This window comes from Aulonocara stuartgranti, assembly GCF_965226115.1.
Source record: "Aulonocara stuartgranti genome assembly, chromosome: 2".
Classification (NCBI taxonomy): Eukaryota; Metazoa; Chordata; class Actinopteri; order Cichliformes; family Cichlidae; genus Aulonocara; species Aulonocara stuartgranti.
In genome coordinates this window covers 38,134,347-38,154,973 of record NC_138940.1, presented here as the reverse complement: position 1 = coordinate 38,154,973, position 20,627 = coordinate 38,134,347, and the positions used below count along the sequence as shown (strand labels likewise).

At 39.8% G+C, this 20,627-nt stretch overlaps 1 protein-coding gene across 5 annotated transcripts in view; it reads left to right on the top strand.

The window, feature by feature from the left end:
* enox2 (ecto-NOX disulfide-thiol exchanger 2) overlaps positions 1-20,627 on the top strand; it is a 192,725-nt gene that overhangs the window by 73,561 nt on the left and 98,537 nt on the right. For all 5 annotated transcript variants that reach the window (XM_082504496.1, XM_082504497.1, XM_082504498.1 and 2 more), the window contains one exon: positions 19,168-19,314. In XM_082504496.1, coding sequence (XP_082360622.1) covers positions 19,168-19,314 — 147 coding nt within the window. The remainder of the gene's footprint in view (positions 1-19,167; positions 19,315-20,627) is intronic.

Below are 20,627 nucleotides of genomic sequence, written 5' to 3'. Positions count from 1 at the left end.
AAGAATGTAAAGTCCTAAAAAGCAAAAGCATGAAACAGTAAAAGTCTCTGGCTTTGATTTCATACTGTATCTAGTTTTGTCCAGAGCGCCCACGTAGTACCTTCTTGAATTGTACATGCAGGAGTCATACATTATGCAGAAGAGCTGGTCAAGTCCCTCACTTCAGTCTAATCTTGATTGGACTGTTCAGAATGTAATATAATGACAGTAATTCTGCAGTGTAGAAAAACTTGTCCGGCTCTAGTTAATTAAGGAAAAGTGTTGAAGTCTAATCTCTGAAGGATGATACAGTTAAAAAACGCTTACTTTTGTAAGTACATTAGTACTAAAGTATATTTTGTGTTAGTGACATGTTAACTTTGACATTACAATGTTTTGACTCTCCTTTACTATTCCTACTCAGAATTTCACATTATTTTGTGGTTATTTCACTGTTGCAAACTGTCATGCTTGTCACACTCTGTTGCATAGAAACAGAAAATATTGTTTGCGGGAACTTTGAGACACGGCGCTCATCTTTACTTGCCAGTCGACACACAATTGCACTTTCAAATCACTGCTGGAATGAAGTTGTCAGCACTAAGAATGGTGAGGACAGCTGAATGCGTGACTGCGCACACATACTTGGGCGCTTTGTTGGTGTGTTTGCTCTGTCTGTATCGAAATGTGTACTGTTGGAATCGAGAGCACAGCGTGTCAATCGCCTATTTGCGTTTGCATTCAGAGATTGAAGATTTACAGAATGGAAATAAAATGACTATTAAGTCACTATGTATGAGGATGTAGCAAATAATTCTATTCACTATTTGTTACTGTAACAATATATTGTTAATTAAATGCAAAGAAGTAATAAAAATAAAAAATGCAAAATTTGTCATTTTTGTCCAATGAACTGAAGTTTTATTCCATACTTGAAGAAAAGGTCAGTTCATGTAATGCGTCTGTCAAGAGTAAGAAGACAAATTATGTTCTGGATCTTGACCCAGAGTTTCAGCTGACCTTAACGAATACTACAATAATAAAAAGGTGTATAAAGCGTAAAATATATACCACAAGTTTCACAGGCGTGGATTAAACCTAGTCCCAGACTGAGAAAAGTTCAGTGAAAATTTCTAATGATCAAAGTTTAGAGTCTAGGAATAGGTTTAATTATTTCTTGGGCTCTTAAGTATAAGGGTGAGGAGGGTCTGCTAAGAGCAAGACCACTGTTTAGTATTTTCGTGATGGAACTGAAGTTCGGTAACGACTTGCACATTTTTCTTATAGTTTTAAATAGTCTGTCATTGCCACCTTGCGCTTGTCACACCGTATTCTCTCCTTTTTTCCTCTGTCATCATTTTAGCCATTAATAACAGTGCAACTACAGTCTCCAGTCTGCATGCTCTGATGAGTGATGGATGGATAGATGGCACAAAGAGAGTCAGGAGAGAACAAAGAAAACACAGGAGTGGAGCCAGGCTCAGCCAAATCATAGCCTCCAGTGCTATCCTCTTGCAAGATCTATGGGGCTTCATTTGTTTGTGCCGTTTTGGTAATTAAACAGGGGAGGCCCACTCAGTGGAGTCTGGCTGCTGGCTTAGTTTCTCTACCCTAATCTTCCCATAAGACCAGATAATTAATGGTGGAATGGCAGGAGTGCCCACAGTCCTTCTGTTAATGGAAGGGATTCATCTTACTCCATGTTTCTTTATTCAGAGCTTGGCCATGGTGTCATCGCTTTGGTGGACGAGGATATCGAGACTTGGTATCTGTCCAGACATCTAATGACAAATGATAGTGTGGCAGCATGGCATAGACGGGGATATTTTCAGCCAAGACTTCTCCTTCATCTTTGGTGTCAGACTTTATCAGTGTTGTTTGTTTTACCCACATATTATATGGATCATGAGTGGAGTGCTTAAAGTTTATTTATAGTTTATTGCACATGTTAAAAGCTATGGTTTGTGACTTCACTGTGGCACTCAGCCTCAAGCCAGTTGGTTCTTCCCAGGGGAGAGAATCAGAGTAACTCACCATATGACAAGATGTTGTCCACATCTTGATGGTAATGCAGTGATTCTGAAATATTTATCTGCAACCGAAGAAGGAAATAATACTTGTACAAAGTCAAAGTATTTATTTATTTACTGTACTATAGTATTAGGGCTAGTATTTAGTTTCAATTTAGGTGCAAATTTTGATAACTTTATCCCAACTGTTCTGTTTTTTTCAGTTAGTTTCTTCTTTCTTTAACTGCAACTTCTACTTACTTTACTCTGATTCTTTTCATTAGCACCACACAAGGAGTGATAAATGGATCAGTATCAGCATTTCTAACTGTCAATAAATTAAAAGTCTAATAAAAAGCAGAGATGGGAGAAGCAAGTATCACTCAGAAGTAATGCATTTCTTGGACTATTTTCAGCTGCGGGTTAATATGCATTTTAAGTAAGTCATGTATATGAGATTGGTGTGTTACCAGTGCACTAGTGTTGCTCATTTATGTGTTGTTGTGAACACAAATAGGTCTGGTTACTGAAGATGGCTATAGCCGATCAGTTAAGAAAGAAATATTTATGGATTTTGATCTTAGTTTTTGTTCACAGTAAAAGCTATTTAAAATATTACTGAGCATTGTCTTTAAAGGCTGTGGTGGTTTTGTGTATGTTGTGAGAGCAAATTTGTTTCCCAACTTGACGTCATATTAATTTCTGTTTGTTTATTCATGGTCGTAATTAGGTGACACATTTTTTCTATGACTCAGATACATGCGTCGCCATGCAGGCGCACAAGATAAACAAACTGAAAATCTGAATTGGAAAACATTTTTTTAAACTTCTTTAATTTTATTTCATTCATTACTTAGATTTAACTTAGTGCTGGTCTCTGTGTCCCTGGATATTTCCACATTTAATCTGTATTCACTTCCTGTTATTGACAAATGTTGGACTGAGTATGCCCTGTGATGCACAGGAGGTGGACATGTAGCCTGCAGGTAAACAGAGCTGTGAGGAAATAAGAGCTATGCCCATGGTGGAAGTGTTCCTGTGGGCAACTAGCTGCTCAAGTCTCCCCTGAAGCAATATTTTGACAAAGGCTTTTAAAGAGCCGAGCTGTCAGCTTTGGCTTCCTGACCAGGCCCTCATTAGCTAACACCACCACCAAAAGAACAGGCTGATAGAGACGCCTCCTCAGCAGCACTCGAGAAAATGCCTTTCTAACTGCAAATTAATTTTGAATTGGGGATTCATGGGCGAGAACAAGGTGGGGAGCGCTGGTGAAGTGGGCTTCTCTGTATGAGTGACGTGTCACACAAATTCTCATTAATGTGGATCTAGCAGAGAACTTAATCCCCAGGAGCTGCTTAAAGGTAAACAGAACAGTATGGAGATTAGAAGCTGACATTTTTGGGGGGAGATCCTGTGCATTATGGGATTCCTGTGGGATTCCCGCTGGATGGGAGTCAGTTTCACTATTCATTACATGACTCCGACAGGACAGGGGAAAAAATCATTGGGAACCTAGAGGACAGGAATAAAGAAGCTGTGTGTCTCTTGCGGTTGCTGGTCAGTCACTGTTGAAGATTGATGGCTTCATCATGCATCTGCAAACTCCAGATGCCATCAGTGTATTCTGGAGTGACCTGATAAAACCATATGCGCTACTTTTAAGTTATCTTTAGTAGTTGCCAAATGCAACACTGACTTGGGGATAATTGCCTTTCACAGATGTAAAGCAGGCAACAAAATGCAGCCTGCTGAAAATCACCTTTATTGAGAAGCGCAAGGTGCCGTGAGATGATAACATATCATTGAAATCATTATATTTCTTAAAGTCTCTCAGTGCCAGCATTTATTAATGCTTAGCGTGGACCTCTGAGGAATTCAGACCAATGGTATGGAACTGGTTCTTATGCAGACAGAGTTCAGCTCTAGTCCATCAGAATCCAGAAATAGCTCTGGGACGGCTGCTCTGGGACGGTGTTGATATTAGGAGGCTTTGAGGTATTTAGAGGTCTGTCCATGTTGGGGTTTCACTAAGACAGGTTCTATATAATGAAAAGTCTTTGCTAATCTGTCTGTAATTCTTCCACAAATCATTGGTGCATAAGTAGATTATCTTGTCTATCCCCTAAAATCCATTTACTATTCAAGTTTTAAAATCTAGAGCCTTCTTCCCAATAAGTTTAGGCTGCACCTGTTTGAATGCCTGAGGTAATTTAATGTTCCACATTAAAAACAAGCAATGCTAATTTCCCCTCAGTAATCTCTTGTTTGACATCCTTCTCAGCAGCCCTGTTTATAAACTAAACAAACCTATCGAACCCATTTACTTCAAATCCCGTGCATGTAGTGCCGTGTATAAAAATTCTGATTGGGTTAAAGTGTAATAGTCTAAGTGTATGGCTATTATTTTGTATGATGAAAAGTACCTTCCTCATCATGGCAGATAAATATTTATCCCAAGATAGACATTGTTGTTCGTGTGACTTTGAATTAAAAGAAAAGCAGAAAAAGAAACAGTTGTGCCTGCATGGAATTAGAACTACAACCCAGCCCTATTAATATGATTGATTGATAATACATTGATTTTACATCAATGCCATATTGAATGTATTGAGAAGAAAGCTACTTGGGTTCATCTTGGTGTCAAATATGTATAATTCATGAATTACACAGAAAAGCATCAGAGATGGAAAGAAAATAAAACGCAGTACTGGGTGTAGACAGAACCGTGCAACTGCTTCTTCACTTACACGAGTCCTCTATTGATCGAGAAGGAGATTGCAATTGATTGAAAGTCTGAAATCACTGAATCACTCCAGTTAAAATCAGGCTTCTCCTCTTCTATTTCAATGATAATGCATTCTGCACAGCACACGAGTAATGTTCTGTGGCAGCCTGGCAAGTTTATCTTTGATGAAAACAAAGGTATTAATCACAAATTTAAACCACCTGCTAAATACTCTTTCAGTCCGCTTTGTGCCACTAAAGCAGCTCAGGCACCCAGAGGATCCTTCCTGGGTGAGGTCCCAGTGGATCAGGCTTGTTCCGCCGCAACCCGTGGATGCTTAATCAGATTGGGATCTGGGGAATTTGGAGAAGAGGTCAGTGCCTTGGGCTTTTCTGCAGGCTGTTCCAGAGCAGTTTTGAGGTGTGGCAAGGTGCCTTGATCTGCTTTTGCCAGATGTTGGTACATGTCAAAATAACATATGCATGAATGCTAAAATCAAGTCTCCCAGTTGAGGGGGAGGGGTTTTCTGCTTTATTTTATGTAACTTTAACTGTCATTAACATAATCTAAGGCACATGTTCAGTGTATTAGATTTGTTAATGGATGCACTGTATGTTTTAGATGGAAGTGGGAAGCTTTTTTCATTATAGTGGTTGACAGGCTCTCTGTTAGGCTTCGTTGCCTCATCTATAGTTGCATAAATGTGATCTATAAACCCCTAATTGCCTTTGCCTGATTTCCTCTATGGCTATCGCTTTTACTGTCTGCAAAGGTCATTTCCTGTCCCATATCTGTATTATTCATTAGGGAGGCTCAGCCACTGCAAAAAAGGAAAAATACTGGGAGGATATTTGCAATATTGTCATTCAGTTTATCCGTCAAACTATCGAAAGCAAGCTGGTCCCTGAGAGATGGTTTGAATGTGCAAACAGCTGGGAATGTACAGCTGACTTCAGAGGTCAGCAGAAGGCTATCCAGGCTCTAAAGGCTGCTGTGAAACATTTTTATGAATCGCCTCCTGCACTAGGTCAGAATTAGAAGAGAAATTAGAGATGAGCCATGGAAGTTTGTGTCTGTGTGGAGCAGAGACTCCCACCTACCTTATTTGGTACACTTGTGAAATATAGTGCAATATAGTATAAGAGGACCTGAATAAAACTAATTAATCTGAACTGTCGTCTACTCGCAGTTTAGCTTGAGTTAACATCAGGGGACGAAAGCTCCTGTTGGCCAAAGGCATCTATAAGAAGTAAAAGTCTGAAAAGTTACTGTAATTAACCTGTAGAATGACTGTCAGTGGTGTACTTTGTACTTTCCCATTGTCGTGCACATTTCAGTGGTTTTCTGTAATGTTACCGATCTCCGACCTGTATCCCCATGTGATGTCTGTGTTGTGTGTGTAAGGTCGGGGGGCGGGTCCATTCCACTGCAGGGCGACCTGCATGTGGCAAATAAAGCTGATTGATTGATTGGCTTGCAGCTTGTCACCTGGTCTGCTTTTGGTTGTCCATGAACAAGGTGTCAGTTGATTGTTGGCTTTGGGTCGCCATTGCTCGCCCTGTAGCTGCTGTGCAGGTCTCCGAGGCATGCAAATCTGCTGCTGCCAAGGACTGTGATGCCCCCGGCAGTTTATGGTGGAGGCTGCAAGCCGGCAGGCATAGGCGATTATCCTGGTAAGCCAAGCTTTAGAGCAAAAACACACCCATAGTCTGGGCCTAACTACAATGTATTTGTTTTTCATTTGAAATTTTCAATGAAATCTTATTTATTTGTTTCGCATTAGAAATTAAGAAAGTACATGGTGTTTAAGATGGTGAACAATCATGCTTATAATCCACATTTACAACATCTGTTTTGACAGTTTTAAAAAAAATGATGACAAAGTCCAAACAAAGCAGAGCCTTTGATTCCTCCAGATTTCTCAGTTGCAGCTCATAAAGTGACTGGTGAGTGTGACGGAGCATGGACCTCAGCTGCATTGTTTACACATTTCCCATAAGTACTGTTAGAAAAATCAGAGCGACTGACTCAACATATGAAAAAAAAAAAAAGTGTGGCAGACAGCTCGCTGTAACTGAATCATGTATACATGTTTTTGGCAATGAACAGTTTATGAAGCAGACTTTTTGAAGCTGATACTCTCAATAGTTTTTTCTCATTTTTTTCTCCATTGGTAAACTTAAATTACATAGAATACAGGATTTACTTGTTGTGAAGTTTTTATATTTGCAAAGTGCATGAAAGGAAGGTGAGCTGATACTCTTGGGGAGAAAATGAACAGATAGCATGGTTTATTTACAGGCAGTTTTTACAACAACTACTTAAGGAATATTTCTTAAAGAAGTTTTGGCTTGTGCGCAAAGATGCCAGCCACTTGTTGGCCAGGGAGATGAGCAATGAGTAGAAACATCTGACAAAGTAAAGCTCCGATCAAGCATCAGTGGGTAGCAACAGTTTCTTCTGTAGCCTAGAGATCTATAGACTGTTGTGTCACTATTTAAACTTGATTACTATAAGGTTTATGGTAATCAAGTTCATGATAATAATGTAATTTATGGGGTATGTGGAGTCCTAAGGAATAAGCATATCTCAAGTTGTGAATGACAAATCCCTACATTCAAAAACTGCCCAGTAACCTGAGAAATTGTTTAGTAGCTAAAATACCAACATTATGGATTATTGTGGATTTTGCTCAAACTGGCTTGGTAATACAAATAGTTTGCCTGCCATCCACTATCACTCAGCTACAGCTGGCCAAAGTGACACATTTACCCCCCTCTTGTAAAGACAGATGGCAACAAAGTGTCCTCATCAGCTGAGTATTTAGCAGTGCCGTCAACATTAAACCTGTTACTACTGTAAAATTGGCTTTATTCCATCATCTATCTTATTTCCAGCATTTTTATAAAAGGGTGTATACATCCTTTCTGAAAAACACTAGCTAATGGTGTACTCTTGCCATCTCCAACAAAACTTTATGCTTACTATTCTTCCTGCGGTGGCATATTTTGTTAGTGAAGTTTGCACCAGGGGTCACATTAAAAAGATGATTCACTTTGGCCTTTGTCACAGTGTTTCTCTCTTTTTAAATGAGTCAGAGCTTATCTTTAGCATGCATCAGTGGAAACCCAAGGCATTGGAATAAATCAAATAACTCACAGAGTTCCTAAGTGGGTGTTTACTTGACTGAGTGCAACCCATTGTGACCCCGACAGCTCCCAGCCTCCCCAAATTAAAACAAAGATGTTTTGCGCTCTTGTGCCCTACTTCAGCTGTTTTCTTTATTTGTGCCTCAAATATCAGCGTGGCAGCATTTGGAAGAGATTCTCCCTGACTTGTTCCCTGGTCATTTCAGAATGACGTTTCTCTTGCTCCACTGAATAATTCCTTCTGGCACGCTAAAACCCTCTTTTCCACAAACACCTTCTCTCGCATTTGCCAGTGACAAAACAACAAGAGACTTCAGACAATGAGTGCTGACATTTTCTGCCACAGGGTCCATTAGCACTCTCATGTGTGACTAAATACTGTTTTGGTTATTTTTGCATTCACAGCTCCAAATGTTAGAACGTCTGTACTGAGTAAGGATAAAACAGCACAAAAATTCCAGACTGTGCGGATGACTTAAATGTGCAGTATCATAGCATTTTATTTATTTATGTATTTGCTCTGCTGTGAATCCTGGTGTTGACTTTGAATCTGTAATATTGTTGGCAAACAAAACACACACCTTGTTTTGTTTTTTTTCACTCATTTTGAGACCATTTTTCAGAATTTTTTTTCTACCAGGAAAAAACTGATAATTTGTTCCCATCCAGTCAATGGAAAATGTCAGATAAACAGCTTAACGACTATATAACGGTATATTTGCACCAACAAGGTGATTCCCAAAGAGTTACTAGCCAAAAAAATGGCTTATCTGGCATTGGTGTGTAGTGTGTCCTTAAAAAATAATCAGAAACTGGACAAGTTGAGCATAGAAGTGGCAGACCTTAAAAAAAAGAGACTTCTCTACTGCAGATGAAAGTATCTGAAAATCATATCCTTAAGAAATAGGAAAAAAAAAACAGCAAAGACCTGATGCAGGAATGAACAGAGGTGTCTGGCTCTTCAGTTGACAAATCCACAGTTCCCTGAAGCCTCATCAGAAATGGCCTCGGTGGAAAGGTGGCTGTCAAGAAGGATGCAACAAAAAGAACCGGGCAGAAGTATGTCAAATTACACATTTGGACTGAAATTGGTGGTAACAGGTCTTATAGAGCGATGAATCCAAACACTTCTGTTATATTCTTAGCATATCGCTGTTAAAATGTACGGAGAAGTTCAAGGGAGAAGTAGACGGTAAGCATCCACGGCTATCTGTAAAACATAGAGGACCTGCAGTGGTTTGGAGCTGCATTTCACCCACTGGTGTTGGGGATTTTGTCAAGATTGATTGAATTAGGAACACAGAAAAGTACATCAGATTTTGATCCTCCATGCAATACCATCTAAGAAACATTGAATTGGCTTCATTTTTGCAGCATGCCGATGATCCCAAACACACTGCCAGTGAAGTAGAAGCATACCTGAATAGAAGAACACACAATGGAACGCCGTCAGTCATGGATTGGCCTCCCCAATCCTTCGGGAATCCTGGAGAACTGTTCCTGGAGGTTACAAGAAAGCTTGCCTCAAAACTTGGTGTTGTTTCTCTAGAGCTTTTTCCCTTTTTTAGCAAAACTAAAGAAATGAGGAATGGCTCAAATCTCTCGATCGATCGATCGATAGATAGATTTTTTTTTTTCAAAATGGTGACAAAATATTACAGTGAAATTATACAACAAAGTGTTGCTAACGGTTTTCAGCAAATTAGTTTGTACAAAAGGTCACTGAACCACATTTGAAGCCCAAAAAATGTTTCATGCTGTACTGAAGGGACACAAAGGCAGAAAGCCTGGTATGACAGGGAGATTCAAGACACCACAACCACAAAAATGGGCATAATGGGACTGACATTCACACAGTGTTCCCACGAAGTCATTTGTAAATGGAAAAAAGACACTTTTTTTTTTTTTTAATTTCTACATATCGTCAGATGACTTTGCCTTTTCTTTTTTTCTGACACCTTCAAACTTATTTTTAGTAATGTCGCTACCGTCATAGATCAGAACAGCTATTTTTGTCCGTATTCATATTAAATGGAACAGTTTCCCAGAGCTACAAAAATAAAACTTGAGTTCTTGTAAGCCATAGTTTAAATTCAGATTACGTTAACGTGATATTGTGGTTATGGTTTAACTAGATGCTTTTCAGATCGTTACTACTGGATTATCTTTACATAGGGGGTGTGGCAAGTGAAATCATTTAGCAGTATGTCATGTCATACCATGGATCAGTAGATCTGCAATAAGAAATTCCCAGCTGTTGAGTTTTTGAACTAGGACTCAGACTGCTATGTCTTTTGGTGGCAGTTGTAACAGCTGAAAGTAAAAATTACTATTGCTTCTAATCAGCGGTTATAAAACGGCAGAATGTGTGTCCTACTGGATCGTGATCAGCATTAGTCCCCGCTCTGAGGATGAGAGCAAGCTGGACCAGCATTTAAAGCTCCGACTCCTGGAGAATGACAAGTAGCCATCTGGTAATTCTCCTCTTCAGACCTGTACGGTAGCTACATCCCAAAATAGCATCAAAGGCAAAGAATTGTCTTTTGAAAATGGGCTGTTCTGGAGCTAGACAGGTCTCACTTGAATTGTCACTCAGGGGGTCTGATGCAGTTGGACACCGATTCAGTTGCACTCATTTTGTCATTTCAGAGAGGGAAGAGAGGGGAAGCTGCACGCACAAGACAAACAATACAAACAAGTGTGGAGCACTTTTTACAAGTATTAATTGACACACAAGGAATAAGACTTCTTATCTACTCTTCTTGAAACCAAGTACCGCCTCTGGGATGTTCTGAAGAGTGCGGATGAGGTGTGGGTGTGCTTTTCAAAAACGTGCTTAACATGGTTTCCAAAGAAATCTGAAGTTGTGACGCCAGCTGAGTCAAGAAACTAATTTTTTAGGACGGTTGTAAGTTGATTTAGGCTAATGATTCTCATTTTCGTGTACTGCTGGCTGCAGGGCCCGCACTTCCATTGTATTTTGAACGTATTGCCTTTTTTAAACAGTAACTTGTCACTATTCATTTTCTTTATGGATTATTACAGACATCGGCTCTATCTCCTTTGATTAATTACTATTCTCCAAGTGCATTTAATCAAGAAACAAATTATAACCGCTTTGTAAGAAATACTGTCTATATGGAAGCCATCACGATGGCCTTAGGTTACATCAGTATTCAATGAAACTGAAAACTTTCCTTTGAAAATTATTGCAGTAAATACTCCAGTGACCCTTTTACTTAAGGCAAGCAAGTACAGAAAATTGAGGCAGAAAAGGATTCAAATGAGAGAGTGAGCTTGAATAAGAGATGTAGTACTAGGTTGTCTCTAAGCTTTAGAGAGTTTTGTCTGAGAGATGATCTCTGGTCTTTGGTTCTTCGGGGGCTTTGCGACAAACAATAACATTAACAATGCAGGAATTTAATGACAGAACTACTTAGATTTTCATTTTAAAATAAACTCTGACCTCTTTCTCTGGTATTTCTTCCTAGTCTCCATTTCCTGTGCCTAATTTATTCTCTTTTCTCCTTAGCTTTTAATTATTAATAAGGCTAGATAATGGTCAGTTCCTCCAATATGCAAAAGTGATATAGTTTTACATGGACAAAGGCTACTGAAAGAGAAAAGTTGGACTTGTGCAATCAAAGGCAAAAAGCTAGAGAGCAGGACACATCTTGCGGCTTTTAAAAGCTTTTGTCAGCGCTGGCAGCTGCTTATCATAAATCTCCTCTGTCCTCTGTTTCTATCCTTTCCCTTGCAAGTATAATATATACTCGGGTCTGAAACAAATTATAGAGCAGCAAAGATTTCAGAACGGACGGGATAGTCTTTGCAGGAATGAGTCAATCCTTGCTATTAAGGAGCATTCATCTTCTCTGTACATGGTGGCAGACACCAACCAAAGTGTGCATTGCTAATGAGAGCGATCTGGCAGACTTCTTCATACTGCACAAGTTAAGATCACTGTGAATATTTAGATCTCACAAAATAAACCAAATCTCCTGATGTGACCTCGGCACAGAATGGCCATATAGCGGGTTGAGCCAAGTATGCTTTAAAGGTGACCGTTTTCAGCCAGTAGTGTCCAAACTCAAAGAGCTCTACGTGTGCCATTGTTGAAGTATGTTGGAGCCAGCGAGCGTCTCATTACTCAGCTCTCTGGAACACAAAAACACATCACCATAGGCTGGATGGTTTTCCGACAGACTGCTAATAGTGTTGACGGCTGTTTAAGGAAAGGGTGAGTGTTTCCAAAGTCATTAGCATATGAGTGCCAGTGCCAGTCGTAATGCATGCCACGCCGTAGTAATGATACAGCAATTGCCTACATAGCCAAGATATCCTTAGTAGTGGAGCCTAATTGTTGATGGCTTGATGTGGCCATGCCCCACATGCATTAAAGTATCCTGTCTTTCAAAGGAGCGAACAGATGGTAAGGGCTTAGACATTTTGTGGCCTCGAGGACAGTAGAAAAGAACGGGTCTCTCGGGAGAAACCTACATTTTAACTTCATCGCCTTTTTAGATTTATTTGACCAATGTTATGCAGCGGTCTCAAAGGACATTCCACATGCATGAGCGTGTGTGTATGTGTGTGAGCTAACGTGACCTTATCAGCTGCTGTGTTGTCTCGTTAACACACACGCATGCACGAGTGCACACGCAAACAACCGCATGCACTGACTGCATTGCAGAAAGGGCATAGGCCTCTGACAGCAGAAAGCGGATTAGACTGCAAACCAAAGATTCTTAGTGAGTTTAATGGAATAGAGATGAGTGGATGGGAGATTTAAATAAATTAACCTTCAGTGAATCCCTTGAGGCTTGGAGAATGACAGAGGGGGTCTGAGGAGGATTTTTTTTTTTTATAAACTTGCTACTGATTTAATGAATAGTCATGACATTATTACAGGGAGCTTGTACTCCTCAATTTGAATGCAAACTTGAGACTGTTTGAAGCACAGCTCAAGTGAGCACCGCAAATATGGGCAAACGCGTAAATGTATTTCCCTCCTTAAACACTAATAACCTGATCCATTTTTTGCCACAGTTTGAGCTCCATATGCCAACTTATTATTAGTGTTTATTTTGCATGCAGAAATGGGTGATGTTTATAAATGCACTAAGAGATATTCTGGCATCTTTTTAAAATGTCATCTCAACATCAGGGAATACATTGACCTTTACTAAACTCCCAGCCATAAGAACATAATTCTTTCTACGTACTTATCACGATATTAACCCTGATTGGTGTCTCTGACATTTACTTAAAGATGCAAAAAGCTGAATATCCTAGATATCATTTTTTAGGAGGATGCTATGATCACTATAGCCTAATTACCGTACATCTTTAAACTGCATTGGCAGTTTAAACTAGTCTTATTTTTGTCTAGTTAGCAAAAAAAGTCTTTTAAATGTCTTTTTTTCTGAGCTATGTTGTTGAAGTGTCATGCATCTCGCTACTACACCCCCAAATCTGTAGGGAATGTAAGTGTAGTGCGCAACCACAAGGTCTGTATGCTGAAACTTTGTCAGCTTCAGCTGTAAAAAAAGGGCTTTTCTAGAATGTACAGTAAGGTCCCATAGAGCACATATCACACTGACTGTGTACAACCAAGCGGATAGATTACCCAGCGGAGATCTTCTGTCTTAATTTGACAGGTCTCCATGGAAACGGGCGTCCATAACAGCATCACGTACAATCTCCAGTTGGTAGAAGCCCCCTTGGGTAACGGTGTCACTGTGCCCTCCATATTCACCGTAATCAATTTTCTGCCAGACTTCCTCCCATCCCGCCTTGAGTTGCTGAAGCTGCATCAGGCCAGGCTGCTGTCTTAATGGCTTTTAATTGCCTCTGGTTTTACCTGGATGAAGTCTGTCACTCCTGATCAAGAACATGACTTAAAACACCTCGAGAGTATTCATGGTGATCAACTCATGTGTGCGCACAACACCGCAAACTGACAGAGGAAAACTGGCCCCTCAGGCGTGCGAATTCAAAACAAAACCCAAGTTTTCATTAAAGCTTGAGTTTGGGAAACTTGTCTCGGAGATTACGTGACAATTTGTTTTTGACTGCTGCCGTAGCTCGCTTAAAATATGAACTACTGTGTATTGCGTATGCGACAGACTAATAATATTTTGTTGTTAATATTTTGGGGAAAGGGTGAGAAACATACCCTCGGTTATTAATTTTCTGTCAGAAAACACGGTTGTACCTAAAATGATAATTTGTTTTTCCCACTTTGTGTGGAGTGCTTGTGGTTTTAACTGCTCTTTGTCTTTGCTATAAATACACAGGAAGTGAAAAGCTTCGTTAATGGTCTCTTGAGAATACCACAGCTGCTTGCCGTTCTTTGCATCCTTTGCTAAGCCGTATCAGTCAGACACCTTGTTTATTCATATCTACAGTCAGCTGCCTTTTTAGGAAGCTTGGAGCTCGTGTCCAGTGAGTCCAGAGCCAGAATGTGTCCTGATGGACACACAAGACGGGATATGAATAGAGTAACATCTCATTTTATTGTAGTGTCTGATCTATGCACAAACCCTTTTTAGTGAGTGCTAAGTGAGGTCTTGTGGCTGATCACTACCCTTTCAGGTGACTGAAGGTTAATTTGGGGTCCTGTTTGTAGACTTGCCAGTTGCCAGCAGAAATGAGACTTATAGCCTGTGACTGTCACATTACTCTGACCCACACTCTGCCAGCTTTGCAGTAAGTGCAATGAAGCATGATTCAAAATATTACCACAAAGTCACTTTGTGGGCTGCATTATTATATCGATGCTTATGTTGCCTCTTGGTAATGGAGCCTGAACTCTTAGGCCATTCTTATAAAACTTTCATACCTTTTCTACCCTGGCACTTATTATGCACGTGGTCTGCTTCACTAGTGTGTCATCAATATAGACAATATAGTGTTGACTATAGTGCTAAAGCATTTTGTGTATTGATTTTAAAAACTAGTGGCGACAGTATGGCCAAACCTGTCTCACAGTGTTTCTTTAACATTCTGGCAGCTTCACTGTATATCACGGCATTATTAGAAATGGTTTTTATTATTATATTCAGTTAAAATAGTTGAATGTCAAACAATGCAATGCCATCATTAAAAACTTTCCAGCAAAGAACAAAGACAGAGAATCATTTAGTTATCGAGCAACGTTGCATTTGTGTTCCAGGTTTCTTAAATGTGAATGTGTGGTTTCAGTGGAGCTCGAGCCCATCACAGCTGTTATAGGGCAATAGTTTTGGGACATCCTGGACAGGTTGCCAGTCGGCCTCAGGATCAACACTAATAGCTAGTTCAGAATCACCAGTTAACCTAACCCCATGAATACCTTTGAAGTGTGGGGTGAAGCTCACAGTGACATAGGGAGAACATGCAGTTTCCATACAGGACCTTGTAGCTGTGACCTCTTTCCAAACTGTGACGCCAACTTGGAATTCTGTTTAAACAAAACGAAACCAAAAAAATGACCATTTGGTGTCCTGTGATGAACTGACAACCTATACAGTGTGTACACCGCTGGCTATCTGAATAGAGCTGCCCGAGCCTGCCTCTCCTCAGTTGCCTCCACCAAGTCTTCTGGGGATGACACCAAGGAGTTAAGAGTAATGTCTGTAATATCTGCAGTATGTGCCATCCAGGAGGCATTCCACCTTAGCTGGGTTCTTTTGAAATAGCCAAAGAAAATAAGAAAGAAGTCTTGGTTTTGCTTCTAGTGGGGCAACTGCTCTGGGTTTCCCCCTTGCTTTGTTGACAGTTCGGGTTTAGTAATGCAGTGGATTAGTCAGAGAAGCTGATTTATTTCTGAGGTTGGGACTGTGTTAATGGAATGTGCCACCGTCTTGCCCTTTGCCTTGTTCAGATGGATGAATGTCCAATAATCTACATGGTCTCTGTATTTTCTCTGCTCTAGTTTAAAGACTTCGCTGCTTGGGTCGTCCCCGCACTAATGCCCATCCTCGCAGTGGTGCGCTGATGCACATTTCCTTATGCTCTGCATTATTCATATCCACCAATTGGTTTATTAGCTGATATTTGTTCGATTAAAGGCTACAAGAGAGTTATGCAAACGTGTTAGGAAGAAAATCATTACAGCTCAGTGCGCTGTCTTGTACTTGAAAGCTCATAGGTTCAATTTCCATAGCTCCCAGTGACTTATGAAGTGTGATACAACTAGATGTAAGATACAACTTGTTTTCAACAGTGTCAAATTAAAAAATAGGGCATTTGTGGAATAAATAGTCTTATCTAATCTAATTTCCTAAATTCCTTAATTTGTATAACCATTAGTCTAAAATCTCAAAGCTGATCAGTGTACTAAAAGAAAATGAGTAAAGCAGGCTAAACGTGGGATTATGGATCACATTTCATAGATTGTGAGGTAAATTATGTGTGAGTTTAATGAGCAGTTATTGTTGTAACTGCTTGGATCCAGCTTGGTTACTTCCATGTTTTGTTTTTGTGTTGTTTGTTGACCTGGCTCAACTTTAAAATAATCAGCAGAAACTGGCTCGCATTCTCCCAAGAAACTCACAATGTAGACGTACTACCTTGTTTCAATTCCAAGGCAGTTCAATGGTGTTTTAATGAGCCACTGACTTTCACTGTGCATTCTAATGGTCCTGTGCTTTCCTGGCTCACTGTACCATTAATGGTGCATGTTGTTAATTCATTCTTGTTGGACGAGCAGCCCAGAGTCATTTGTGATATTTCTTTTGTATTCCGTTCTGAGGCTCGAAGTCTCTGTTTCATTTCCTCGGTTTACTCTGCAGCCCTGCTGTCCATCTCCTCCCACCCTCCTGGCATTTATTTTCTTCTCCCTCTGGGGAGTGATTCTCCCCGACATCGCTACACGCCCTGGCCAGATGTTGAAACTTAAATACGCCATTCATCAGCCCACAGACTCAAGTAGGGGCGATGACCCTGGAAAGACATTGTTAGTATACAAAGCTCACACACTCACCGCCTTTACTCATAAATTCTCTTCCCACCCTGCACATTTAAACCAAGACATTTCTGGTGTGAGTAACTGTCCAATTTCTGGTTCTGAAAATGGCCTCTTGAGAGCTTAAACTTCAAAAACAAGATTCTAGTGTGTGATTAGAAATGAAGATTTGCAGCCAAAATCTTTTTCATTGAGGCCGATTTATTGTGTCCATTATTTTCTCTGCAGTTAATTCCAGAGTAATGGTATCATTCAAGAGCCAGATAAGTTACTGAACTTGATTTAAAAAAATAAAAAATGTTTAAGTCCTTGGAGCCTTCTGTCATGAACTCTAGATCAAATAAAATCAACAATTTGAGTGCCACAGATTTGCCTATTTTCATTCACCTTTGCACCATATTTTCAAGTCCTTTTTTTCCGTTTAGGAACAAATCTTGTAAAATTGTTGGAGAAGCTCACCACTGTGAGCTAAAGTGACGCTCTTTCCTTCATCTGGAAGGGCAGTAACACTGTAACCACTGAAGCTTAGTGGTCAGTGTTCAGTGCTGCTTCACTTTTTCCATAACTACTCTTTGCCTTTCGCTTGGGAACTCACAAGCGCATGACTAAAAGTCTCATCTCTTCAGATGTAAACTGTTGCTGTTTATTGGTGACAGAGTTAACATTGGCAGAGGAATGCATTTATTTCGCTCTCTGGACGGTCATCTTTAAAGACGTGACAGATGGATGTTGAATAGAGATTGACTTAAGAGGGTTCTGTGCGTGCGTGCACGCTCACACACACTACTCAGACCGACTGTGCAGAAAATACCAATGCCTAAATCTGAGAAATCTCCCATGCACAGATTTAAAGTATTTTAAGGCCTCGTTTCAGGTTTTATTGCTGGAATTGCAAGCATGGCATTAACTTTCTAACAGACTTTATCCTATGTTTTTTTTCTGGGTTTTTTTCTTTGTTTGTTTGTATGTTTGTTTTTAACTGATTGTTTATGTAACAGAATGGGAGTTTGCACACTAGATTTATAAAATTCAAGGGGAAATTTGGTAGTTCTCTACTTTCCTTATTCTCCTTTTTAAAGTGAGGCTTGATCTATCTGTTTTTCTTTGTCTATGTCAGTTGCTAGTCACATAAAAGCTACTGGTCAATCTTGTTGTTGACAGATTATAGTCATGAAAGGTTGAGACACAGTTGACAAAGGTATCAGTAACCTCATTAGCTGTATAAGCCTTAATTAAACCACTACTTCAAAGCTGCATCATTAGAGCATCACCCTGAAGTCTTGAGTATTTGATGGGCTAAAAAACAAGGCTACAACAGTTTCAGTACACAATTTAAAAAAATAAAAAATGAATGTCTATAGCTACTTCTGAGTTTGATACAAACTGATTAGTCTCTCAGACCTGTAATAGAGCCACAGTAAAGTGGGGTTTCTGCTCTGTTTTGCCATGGAGGGAAAACAAATCTGAGCTCAAAGAAGTGTCATGAATTTTTCATGAATTAAGACGGAGTCTCTCCAGGACCCCGCTCTGAATTATGAACTAATGCAGCTCTTAAAGAGCGCAGAATAAGTGATACATTCATTAGGACTTGGGGGGGAATCTCATAATAATTTAGTGATAAATACAGATTCATTCAAGTGTTCTTACTGTCTCGTATGATCGAAATAAAGATGCTAAGGAAAAAGCTGTCTTCACCACACTGTCTTATTTTTACTATTAGGTTGTGGCCTTGTTAAAACTGACCTTGATTAGAAGAGAAGGAAGCCTTGCACATACCCGTCTGCCCAGGCAAGCACAAAATATTGATTCATATGTCAGGCATCCAGTGTATCGTTGTCTATTTTTTGCCTGCAAGTGAGCAACTGAAACGAAGACCTAGAAAATAAAATCCCATATTAGTTTTGGTTTTGTTTTCTTAAAGAGCGAGCACATTTTAATTAACAGCAATATAAACCTTGGCTATTTGAATCTCAGCAGAAATACTAATTTATCAGTGTAGCCCAGTTGGCTTTCTAGATTGCTGTACCAATGAGAATGGGTTTTATCAGCCTGATTAGGGTTAATTAATTTAAGTGTTATTCCATCTGCTATTGACTGTAGCAATGGTCTAAACTGATTACATTTAAAAATATATTTTACAACTTTTAGCATGTAAACGGTTTGAGTCCAGTGTGACTCGAAGATAGTTGAACTTGTTTTGCAGTGTCAGGCCCAAAACGGGAGCATTTTTAGTGACACTCTTTATATATGTCGTCCACTTTTTTGTAATCTCATTTATCTCACATCATTTTAAATAAACGAAGAGTCGTTATTTAATTGAATATATTGTGGCTTTTGTTTTTGTCTGTTTTGCAGGACTCAACGCTTTGCCTTTTGATCCAGCAGCCAACAACGACCCTCTTCAGTTCAACGGTTCCAGCGGACAGCTGGTGACCGACTGTCCTCCCTTGGAAAACACTGCAGAAAACAGCAAGAAGAGGAAGAGAGCCAGCCTTCCTCCAGGTACTAACAGCAGCTACCTCACAAGTTTTGCACCACTGCTGCAGGATTGCTCTATGGTCTCAAATCCTCATTTTGCCCTCAGCCATGTCAAATTTCTAAATGCAAGAGTTTGTAACCTCAAATGGAGAATACCCCCCTTCACTTAGGAGTGCTTTGATACAACAGTTATATTTCTTACCTTTCTCCCCTCCGTCTTCCTCTACCAACATCAAATAAGTGCAATGTGAATTGTTGCATAATCCTATTATTTGGCGGCAGTATGGAAAAGAGTAGCTTAGTTCAGTCTTTGTTGTTTTCGATTACCTTGCCATGTCCTCGGGCTCTGGTTGTCAGGCCTGTTTGGAGGTCAGGCAGCTGCAGCAGAAAAAAAAAAGCTCCGGTGAGATTGTGTGTACGCGCCTGACTGTCTGTTACCGTGCCAACACAGGCTGCCAATCACAGCTCCAACACAGCTTCAGTTTTCTCACACAAACACTGACCACAGGGAGGGACACACTGAGAAAAGTGCACACGCGTGCATGCGTTTATGTGAGGATGTGCTATAATTAAACAGTAATTTGAGTAAGTGTTGGTGTTTGCCTGGTAATGTGTCAAATTAAAAAAGGACTTTCTAATTAAAGAATTAAAGAAGTACTGACTAATTAATTGCTTTGTAAGTAATAGAACAAAAAGGCCCTTAAGACAGAGAGGTGTTGTTCTGTGAGCTCTGCTTTCGTGGCAATGCTAATTAATACTTCACATTAGCGCAGTCTTAATCGACTCTTCATCTTTTCCTCACATCTTCACATGAACGAGTCCATGACTTGATGGCAATTTAATTTTAATTCGCTGACCACGCTAAACTCTAATTGGGCAATGTATCTTAGATGATTGTAGAAGGGCGGGGTGGGTGTGTGTGTGTGGGGGGGGGTAGTGAAATTGACACCACATGTTGACATGTGGGGGAAATAAAAGAAGGTAGCGATCGGTAAAAAGCCTTAAATTAGAAAATGCACCAATTACCAAAACACAATGCTTTGTATTATTGCAGGAGTTTGTTGGCTTAAGAGAAGTTGGCTTAATACAGCTTTTCAATTAAGAAAAAATGTCTCAACTGTGTTACAAACCTCCTAAAATTGATCTATACAGATAAGTTTATGAAGAGAGCATGTTGTGCAAATGTAAACAAACATGGAGCTTTTTCTTTTGTTAGATTCCAGTTTCTTCATGATCAATGAGCTCTCACTTGTTAGATTTCCCACAACAGCAGTGAGAACCAAGTATCCTACGGTCATAATGTCATTAGTTTAATGTGAAATCACTCTGTCAGTATG